The sequence below is a fragment of the Hydra vulgaris genome, chromosome 09 (genome assembly GCF_038396675.1).
Source record: "Hydra vulgaris chromosome 09, alternate assembly HydraT2T_AEP".
Classification (NCBI taxonomy): domain Eukaryota; kingdom Metazoa; phylum Cnidaria; class Hydrozoa; order Anthoathecata; family Hydridae; genus Hydra; species Hydra vulgaris.
The window spans coordinates 21,640,625-21,651,863 of NC_088928.1; the positions used below are offsets into that span (position 1 = coordinate 21,640,625).

General features: G+C 28.5%; 1 protein-coding gene and 1 long non-coding RNA gene across 2 annotated transcripts; one reads left to right on the plus strand and one right to left on the minus strand.

The window, feature by feature from the left end:
* The first annotated feature begins 2,025 nt into the window (after positions 1-2,025).
* On the plus strand, positions 2,026-3,662 carry LOC136071960 (uncharacterized). Its single transcript, XR_010640709.1, has 2 exons — positions 2,026-2,259; positions 2,466-3,662. It is a non-coding gene; the product is annotated as an uncharacterized LOC136071960 (long non-coding RNA).
* Positions 3,663-4,033: 371 nt separating this feature from the next.
* Positions 4,034-4,768, minus strand: LOC136085334 (uncharacterized). The gene has a single exon (XM_065806632.1). The coding sequence runs from the start codon at positions 4,766-4,768 to the stop codon at positions 4,034-4,036; it is 735 nt and encodes a 244-aa protein (XP_065662704.1).
* Between the last annotated feature and the right edge of the window lie 6,471 nt (positions 4,769-11,239).

Sequence of the window (11,239 nt, forward strand, 5' to 3'; positions counted from 1 at the left end):
AGACTTAAATCAGCAACCTTATCTAAAGAATTTAATATAAGATAAGCATATAAGAACATTTGTATAATACAAATATATAGCTGTTATTGTGTTTTTTTGTTGTTGTTATTTTTTAACATCTTCGCTTCCAACAAGGCTGCAAGCAACCACTAATTAGAGTTGGAAGTTACTGGAAGAGAAAAGATGAAGATTGTAGAGCAATATAACAATTGACTTAAAGACGACTTAAAAGATTGCAAATTATCAGGTAACCAAAACGAAGGAAGCGAATTCCAAAGAACTGATGTTCGAGGAAAAAAACTAGACGAATAAGCGTTTTTGGAGCACTAAGGAAAAGTCACAGAAAAAGGATGAGACTTAATTGAATGACAAGTAACATGAGAATGAATTTTAGTAGATGGAACAAGAGAGGCTAGCTCTTTAGAGCAGTGTCCATTATAGTATTTTTAGAAAAGAGAAAGAGAGGCAACATTACAACGATGTGATAATGGTTGGAGGTTGGCTGCAAGAGCAGGTCCAACTATGTTTACAATGCGCTTTTGCATCTTGTCTAAAAGAGAAAGGGCATCATTAGAAGAACCGCCCCAGATATGGCAACAGTATTCCATACAAGACCGGATTTGAGATTTATAGAGATAGAGAATAGAATCCGGAGTAAGAAAGTGTCAAGCTCGATAAAGAGATGCAACTTTAGCAGCTGCTAATTTTGCAATGGATATGATATACGGTTTCCAAGAAAGATCGGAAGTAATCCTAGAAGATAAAGGGTAGATGACTCATCGAGTGCATTACCGTTCATAAATATAGGAAGATCTAAATTATTGCAATAACGATTGGCTGAAAAAAGTTGAGTTTTATCTGAATTGAAGTTCACCAGCCACTGTGAGCCCAACAAAATGTCCATCAACTTCCACTGTTTTGAATGTAAAACTAAAGATTTAAAATTGTGCAAAGGAGCTTGTAAACTTAAAAAAAAAAGATAATAAAGCTGTATTTCCGTTTATGCCTCTCGAGGACAGAGATTACTATTGAGTTGTTCTTCACTTATAAAATAAACAGTTACCATGAAAAACTTTTTAGGGTTTTACTTACTGTAATGGGTTTAAAATGTGCTAATAAAATGTAGTACAAAAAAGAATATAAATTAGTAGACAAAATGTTGTAACCTTGTTTTGTGACTGAAACGATATAATTTATGAAAATTAGCTTTTCATTATATTATTGTTTCAGTTACAACATTTAAAGTAACTATCATGTTTCTAGCTACCGTTGAACAGCAGTTAGAACCTTGTCATATTGAGAATATGATTATTTCACTATGACAAGGTTCTAACTATTTTTTGGGGTATTCAATTTTCTATGAAGAGTGAAAAAATTTTTAATAACAAATAGTGATCCTTATAGACCCCTTTTCGTTGATTTTGCGAAACACGTGCGCATGCGCTAGTCATAGGCAGTCAAAACAGTGTTTTAGTTGAATTAATAAAAAGTAAATATTTGATATTTTAAACATCTAAAATATGGAAAGTTGGAAAGAATCAAGTTATTTTGAAATATAAGATGAAAGTGACAAGTTTAAGTATAAAAAGAAGCTTACTTTAAGTGACAGAAGCACGCTACCAGATCCATACACATTGGTGGAAGCCTCTTGGAAAGATGATATATCACTTTTGCCAGATATTCAGTGGGGCGATATATACACATATCTCATAAATACACCGTGCCAATACACAAATGAAAACATAAAGGCTTTTAAGTCTCTTGAAGCATATAATTTTTTTGTTTGTGGGCATGTTCAAGATGTTTATTTTAATACTGTTAAAGAAGATGTTCAGTTTTATTTCGTAAAATTGAAGGTAGGGAAAATAAATGTTTCAACGAAAACAATATACTTAATAAAATTTATTTCTATATATATATATATATATATATATATATATATATATATATAGAGAGAGAGAGAGAGAGAGAGAGAGAGAGAGAGAGAGAGAGAGAGAGAGAGAGAATGAGAATGAGAATGAGAATGAGAAATGGATGCATGCATACATAAACACGTACATACATATAAAAGTATATATATTTTATATATTTTTTAATTTTGAAAGTTATTTTTTATTTTTTAGCAAGAAAATAGGTCTTTTTTAAACAGGTATTTCCGAGTCAAAGGCAGGGCCATAAAATTAAAGTGTATGATGTATGGGTTGTCCTTAATAAAGTTGACGGATGGATACTTACTGGAAATTGTACATGCATGGCAGGGTAATAAAAAGTTATTAAAAGTAAAACTATATAACATAACATATATTATTTTAACATTTGCTAAATAACCTATATTATCTAACATAACATCTAACATAACATATATTATTTTAACATTTGCTAAATAACCTATATTATCTAACATAATATCTAACATAACATATATCATTTTAACATTTGCTAAATAACCTATATTATTTTTTTAGTCTTGGATCTGTATGCAGCCATGTTGCAGCTCTTCTATTTAAACTAGAAGCATGTGTTAGAATTCAGGCAAATAAAGCTCCAGTTACTAGCAAACTTTGTGTGTGGAACAGATCTAGAAAAAAAGCAGAACTATCAATGCTACAAAACATTAATTTTAAGCGACCAATGAAAAATCAACTACCTTTTTTAACACAAAATATCAAAAATCCTAAAAAAAATTACTCATTTTCTGAAAATGTTGTCAAATTTAACAATAATAGTTTACATAAACTCAGAGTAATTGCCCCAGAAGCAGCTTTTTTTACAAGTGTAGTTGGTCTTGCACCAATATTAAATCATAATTTTAGTGACAACACTGCAACTGCAGACGAAAGCGATACAAATTTTTTTACCAGAGACAATTACTTCTTTGTTTGACAAAGATGCAATTAATCTTGACAAATTTTTGCTAGGAATATTTTGCTTATCAAAATTTAATGAATACAAGAACAGTTATTCTCAATACAACTTTCATTTTTTGGCAGAAGTGAGTAAAATTCAAAACCTGTCGAATACATGGAAATTGCATCGAGCTGGTTGAATTGCAGCATCCAATTTTCATGAAGTTGTAAATAAAAAATTACAAAATTCAAAACCTTTGTTACTCAAAATAATGAACTACGTAACTTCACCAAATGTAGCAAGTGTTTATTATGGTAGAGAAATGGAGAATAAAGCACGTCGTTTTTATACTAAATTATTAAAAAAAAATCACAACATTTTCAAATTAGAAACAACTGGTATTCATATACAAGCTAATTATCCATATTTAGGAGCATCTCAAGATGGAATTATTAAATATACATGTCACAATAAAGGTTTAGTAGAAATCAAGTGTCCCTACAAATATCGTGAAGGTTTAGGTGGTTGGAAAGAGGATAAAGATTTTCCTTTAAGTGAAAATGGTGATTTAAAAACAAGCCATAAGTATTATACCCAAATACAAGCACAAATAATGATTTTAGAAGTAGAATTTTGTGACTTTTTTTATTTGGACACCCTTAGAAAATGAAGGAAATTACCTTTTAGTTAGAGTTTATCGAGATGAAAAATTTATTAATGAGATAAGGCAGGCGTTGCACAATTTATTTTACATATATTTTACCAGAAACTGTAACAAAAGAAAATGATATTTATTATAGCAATAAGCAGAAAAACTTTTGCATTTGTAAACGCCCATGCTTTAAACCAATGATTGCATGCAATAAACCTAGTTGTGAAATTGAATGGTTTCACTACTCATGCGTAAATGTTACTCGTGCTCCAAAAAGAATTTGGATTTGTCCAAATTGTTTAAAATAATATTTTGTTCTATTTAGTTTGAAAAAAAAAATTATTAGACATTTTTTATTTCTGTACTACACTTTTATTTAAATTTATAAGTCCAGCTACTCAAATCATTATACTGTCAAGCAAATCAACCTGGCTTACAGGTATATTTGATGTTAATAGTTGATATTATTTTAAACGCCCGAAAACTCTTTCTATATGGATTCTCACGCGAGCAATTTGACGAGATAAATTGATGTCATTTGATTTTTACTTTTTGTATTATTAAAACAGCTCTTTTTGTTGCTAATTCTTCTTCCACTAAAAATCCTCTATCAGTTAAAATACAATCTTCATAACAAACTTTATCTAAAAAACCTGACTCAATTGTGATCAGTTTGTCGAATGCTCGACCACACCATCCAGATGACAAAAAACTAATAGTACCAGCTGATGTTATCCCAATTAAATATTTATTGGTATTACGTGATTTATAGGTAGAGTAGGTTTGAGCCCTAGCTGTTAAGTTATGTGGCCTTTCTATAAATATTTCAGTGCAGTCAATTATGCATACACAGTTTTTAAAGTTTGGCAAGTTTGCTCTTATAGCAGCTCGTTCAGGCCACACAAATAAATTGCACAATACATTGACTAATTGTTTTATCCATAAGCGAAATATTTTTGATATGACTCCTTCACTAATGTTTAATCTCAAAGCTAAATCTTTATTTTCATGTCCAAGTCTTAACTTCATTAATACAATTAATAAATGGTTTTCTAAGGACATTGTTTTAACAATAGATTTAACACAAGATTTAACTTCTTGCAAAATCCATTCAAACAAAGCTGGTTTGCTAATTCTAGTTGAAAAGTTTAATGCTTTTTCTTTAATATTAATATAGTCAATAATCTTTTCCTTTGTAAACTTTAATTGCCTTTGACATTTTTGTAACTTTTGTTTCAATTTTTGTATTTGAAATATCTTTTTTCTCATGCATGCAAACCATGCATGCAAAGCAATTAATTGTTTAAATAGGTTAGTAAACCCGGCCCCAGTGATGAAAAGCATGATGGTTCTAGATATTGAGAAACTGAACACATTACAGATATTAATTTTTATGTATAAATATAAAAACAATCTTCTACCAAGCGTTTTTTCAGATAACTTTCTTATATCATTTTCTGAAAAATATAATCTGCGTTCAAATGCCAGGAACGACTATCAACTAGGAAAAATTAAATCACAGCAGTCAAGTTTTCTAATTACAAACCAAGGTCCATCCATATGGAATCGTTTCCAAAATAAAAATATTAAAGACCTAAAAAGCATTTCATCGTTAAAACAACAAACTAAAATTTGTTTTAATTTTATTAAATTTTTTATTTTTCTTTAAAAATTAAAGTGTTTTTTTATTTTTATTTCAATAGTGACTAAAGGGGCTCTATGAAAAGGTTGTGATGATAAACGCATCATCCTTACCTTCTTTGAATCCCTGACTGATTATAACAGTATATATATATATATTATAAATTAAAAAGATTAAAAACGTTTTTTATAAAGGTTTTTTATGTTTACGATGTTATTTTTTTTATATGAAAAATTGTAATATTGTTTAATCAGCGAAATAAAAGTTAAAAAAATAAAAAATAAAAAATAATATTTTATACTAATATATAAATAATACTACTAATAAATTCTTCAAAAATTTATTTTTTGAAAAAAACAATTAATTTAAAAGTTAATCAACACATAAATTATATATTGGTGACACTAATTAAGATAAATTTAATTTACAAATTTTTTGTACGTGTTTTACCTATTTCAACAGCTTTATAGGTTATCTCGTTTTCTGAAGGACAATTTAAACAGTCCTCTTCAATCAACTCATTAGTTTCTGTCTCGTTAAATGATCCAACCTCGTGAATCGGTAAAATAGTCTCATTACTAGAAAGAGTTCGATGCCTTTTTTTTGATCGTTCATATTAAAATACAGTTGGAACATAATCAATATGACAGAGATCATCAGATTTTTTCCCTAAAAAAGATGATTATCAGTTAATACATAAGTAAGAATACTAAAGTTTTAAATCAAAGAGTTTATTTATTTTTCATTATTCTTATTTTAGTATAAAAAATGCATGAAAACTATTAGAACACAAAAAATACTGAATGGAAAACTAAAAGTCTTTTACCTGTAGTAAAATAAGCACTACACAAACGAGCATTATTTATTTGTATTTCGTTCCATTTTTCTCTTTTAATAGCTGCAACCCATTTTTCTCTTCTGTTAACATTAGATCCAGATTTATTAGCTGGTATTCGATAAAAGCTTAAATGAGCATTAGCTAATGTTCTTCTATTTGTACATCCATAGGCACAACACACGTCAGGCATATTATTTTTTTAAATATAAATGATTAATAAAGTATTTTGCTTTAGATAAACTTTTCACTCCTATATTATTGAAAGGTTCAAGTTAATATTTACTATTTCGCTCAAAAATTGATTTGTTTTGACTGCAAAAACGCACGCATGCGCATTTGTTTTCAAAAAATCAAGACAATGAAAAGGGGTTTATAGAAAATGCTTATGTTATCATGAGTAAAAAATATTATCGATGGATTTTAATAAATTTTGATTGTAGGAACATAACAATTTTTTCAATAACATTGATTTACTCAAAACTACTCGCGGGTCAGTTAGAACCTTGTCAAACCAACACGACGTATTGTTTCACTAAAATAACTTAGATCTGAATCGAACTCTTTGTTAATTATAAAATCATTGAATAATTATAAAATCATTGAATTGAAAAGTATCAAAATTCTTAGAGTGATTTGAATCCATTTTAGTATTTAAAAACAATAAAAATTAAAAAAAAAAATAATGATAAAATACCAACTCTAAGATAAAAGAATTTCTTAAAAGTCGCGCGTTACAAGTTTATTATATACAACTTTAGCTACAACTCTAGGTACATTTACCTTTGGCTCTCAAATCTATTTTCTTCCTTAAACAACTGTTTTTGCAATTCCAAAGTTCTTTTGCTGTTATCTTCGTTTACGTAAAATTGATCGTTCCACAATTTTAACTAAACATAGATATCCAACGCAGTTTTTTTGACTTTGTAGTTTAAAAATTTTACTCATTCATCGCTACTTTTTCCCCGTCCTGAGTGCCCGTTAAATTTCAACATTAGCTTTAAAATCAAATTTTGAATTTAAAATATTTTGAATCTTTTCCTCGCTCAATTCCTACGTTTCATTTTCGTCTTTTTTAATTCCTGTAAACCTTAGGTTATTTCTTCCTCTTTTATCTTCCAACTCAGCTAGTTTGTCTTTGAAAACAAAGTTTGTTATATCATTTTGGTTTGATGTTGAGTTTGGCTTTTTTACTTATTTCTGTTTTTGAACAATTTGTTCATATTTCTCGCTGAGAAACTCCACCAATTTCCTTAGTTTACTAGTTTCCCTTTTTAGTTTTGTATTTTCTTCTTGAAGATTTAGTAGCTTAATGTCCATTATATCAAACTTCTTGTCAAATATTTTCAATAAAGTATTCTCATGAGTATCTAATGGGTCTTTAATTTGAGAAACAGTAAAATTAGCCATTTTTAATTTTGTTTACAAAAGCACGTCCGTTCACGTCAAAAGTTTTGCGTAATCAATCTTCTTTTCTTTTTTTTGCAGCTCTTCAAGAACACTTAGAACCAAAGCTTGGATTTATCTTAGGAAAAAACATCTTCATTGTTATTATTCTAAAAATTATCAATTAATACTTTGGTTTTGTTTTCTTAAGGACGAAAATATAGGTATTCTGTTTGTGGCTTCTTTTTTTTTTCATTCTCCTTCCTTTTATTATTTATTTTTTTTATCTACTAGCTTCTTTAAAATCTTGGGCACCTATTTGCATACTACTTTTTGTTCCAAATTTTTCTCTTTGCGATTTTAATAAACTGAAAACTGAAACTGAAGGTGTAATATGGGAACTTTATTTTCGGTCTTCATTGGCTAGAAATAAAAGCTTTAAATACAACTTACCGTCTCACAAGAAACATTGTCACTCTTGTAATTTTTATCAAACAGCTTATTTAGAACATTTAGAACAGCTTATTTACAGTACATAGAAATGATCTCAGAGTTACTTCTGAAGTTAAAAATTTATGTAGTTTTTTTCCATACTCTAGTTATTTATTTTTATATCGACTTTGTTTGTCACAGTGTGAATTTCAGGACTTGGTTTCAGCCATTGTGTTTTCACTTTAAAGAAAACTCTTTTGAATGTATCTCTAAGTTTTGCATTTGCTTTACAGTTTTTATCTCTTCTTAGGAGCAGATCGTATATATAACCAGAACCGTGGCTAAGCAACCCCGCACACCCCTTTTTGCAATTTATATTCGCTGGGTTCTCCCTCCCCCATTACCCATTGGGAAGAGGGAAAAACCCAGCAAACTTTGAGGGCTCATTTACATATTTAGGGGCACTTTTGCAAATTTAAAGAGCATTTTTTTATTTTTGTTTAGTCGGCAAAAATCAGTAAGATACCTCCTCACTTGACAATAATTTGCGCCGGCCCTGTCTGAAGATCAATTTTTTAAGACTTTGACAAGACAACATTTCTGTCAATAGGACTATGACAGGAATGTGAACCACAATGTAGTAAATGAATTTAGGTGAAAAACTACTTATGAAAACATAACTTATATCATAAAAAAGCAACGGAAGCCCAAGTGATTTGGTGTCTAACAATTGATTAAACTGTTTCTTTGGAATGACAGGTGAAAAAGCCAAATTAAAAGATATTTTATAACAATTTTCAAAAATGGTAAAATTTCAAACAAGTTTTGATCAACGGATTTAGTTTTTCCGTTCAAAACATTTTGAGAGGAGTAATTCCATAACTGTGGCTAGGCTACGACACACCTCTAAATTAGGGAGGATGGGGGGGCAGACAGCATATTTAGGGGGCTCATTTGCAAGTATAGGGGCTTTTCGGAAATTTAAAGAGCTTTTTTGTTTGTTTGTTTGTTAATAATACCTAGTGGAAAATATTTTAAGAAATTGGGAACCCAATAACAGTTTCTTTTTTAAAGGGGAAAGGGGGGCTCAGGCCCACTAGCCACATGTATTTGACAATATTTCAATTGATTTTATTACTTCAAACACAAAAAGTACATTTAAAAAAACGTTATTATAAATTAATTTTCCCCCCATAAATTTTGGGCAAAAACAGGTGATTTTAGGCCAAAAACATGCTAAAACTTTAGCAAAGATGTCTCAAAAAGTATAATGTATTAAGCTCTAATTTTTGGCACTTTTATTCCTTTTATGTAGATAAATGTCCTGAGATAAAAATTTTTGTTGAAAATTTCTTTATTTTAAAGAATCGTTGCATTTTTCAATGCGCCGAATAAAATATCAAATTTCTGATATTAAGGATAAAAAATTTGTTTTTTTAAAAAGTTGGGGTCATCCATAAAGGACGTAGCCTTAAGTTTAACTAATGGCAAGAAGTAGGAGAATGTTGGCTCGCGTGCGCAGAGATTTTTAGAGCATTATAGCCCCTTATGTTTTCTTTGTTTTTTAATTTTTTAATTTATTTCTAACCTTAACTAGCCGTTGCTATGAGCGTTGCTAGGGGAGTTGGCAGGAGTTAAAATTTTTTTTTTTTTTTTTTTTATGACATGTGACACAGGCTGTGTAAATTAATCAAAAAATCATTATCCTACAGAGAAATGAAGACTTATAGGTAAACCTTGGTTAAAAATACAAATATAATTTTTGCAAATGTATTTGCAGTACAACTTATTATAATTTTTAATTCCAGTCAGAAGGGAATTAATCTAAAAGACACAAATTCCGGCCGTAATATTGGTACATCCTTAAAAATTACCCAGCTAAAATAAATCACTTTTACCAGTTCTAAATTTTTTTTCTCAAATGACGATCTATTTATTTTTAGACTCTATATTATAATAGCAATATAATAACTGTCTATTTATAGTTTAAAATGTATCACATTCCATTTTATATCAACCATGCGACTTTTTTAGGTAGGCAAACATCACTTCGCTTCACCTTTTTCTTTATGACTTGTTCTACTATAAAATCTTTAAGTTAAAACCTTCCATTTGTTTCCCAAAAGTTTCTAAGTTAAAATCTTGCGTTTGTTAAAGTATTGGTTATTTATAAAAATAACAATAAATGTTAAAAACAAACAAAATGAACCAAAAGTTGCATTAAAAAGCTAATGGCAAAGCATGTCAAACTGATAGATTTTGTAATAAAAACCAAGTCACCAAAAAATAGCAAATAGTGAAGAAATCGTAAAAGAAGTATAAAATTGTAACCAAAATAACTATAAGTAAAGTAATTGTAAATGAAACTAAAAAAGTTAGTAATAAGATTAAATAGCAAATAGTGAAGAAATCGTAAATGAAGTATAAAATTGTAACCAAAACAACTATAAGTAAAGTAATTGTAAATGAAACTAAAAAAGTTAGTAATAAGATTAAATAAGAAAGTAATAGATTTATCTCTTCTACATTAATTAAGTAATACATATTTTTACATATTATAAGAAATATATAAAAAAAAAGGAAAAAAAAAGAAGTACAAAAAAAAAAAAAATGGAAATCAACAACAAAAAACTCATCATATATACACTTGATGTGTTTTTCGTTGTTGTTTTCTTTTATTTCATATATCAATTTCTATATCAATGGAATTTCTTGGGATGGAATATAAAAAAAATATCTTACGTTGTTTGTACAATAAATCACAACTCATTGACTCCGTGATAACATTAGATAATCGTCTTGTTTTCGAAATAATACCCTCAATAAATTACTACATATAAAAATTATAAAAACATTCCAATTATCTTAAAACTATAAACACATTGTGATCTACAAAAATGTTACTATCAATATTCTGTACTTCAATAAAAGATTTCAATACATTAAACACGTTTAACTTGCAAAAGAATAAAGCAAAAGCATAAAGGAAGATCATGATTACTATTTGATGTCTTCATGTGCTAATGCTTGATACTACTTGACCTCCAATTCTACTGCAATCTTTTTCTCCTGAAGTTGTGCCAGATGATTTAAAAGTCATTTAAACAGTTTTGCACCTAATTTCTAATAATAAATAGATATTGAAGCACTAAACTTACATTAAAAAGGAGCATTATATTCATATATTATAAATTATCTAGAGATTAAAAAACTAACTCTCTCACAATATTGTGTTTTCTTCATTTTACCTTTTTACATTATTAGTTTTTTTCGTTCTTGATTGCATTGTTAAGCTAACATCATTATTCAATCTTATTCTAACAATTAACTCAATCATTTCGCTTTTTATGTATGTAAAAATATTTTAAAAAACTGAAAATAATGATGATGAGAACAATTATGATTCTACACCTATTGGGTTGAATAAAAACCAATGTTTAATCTA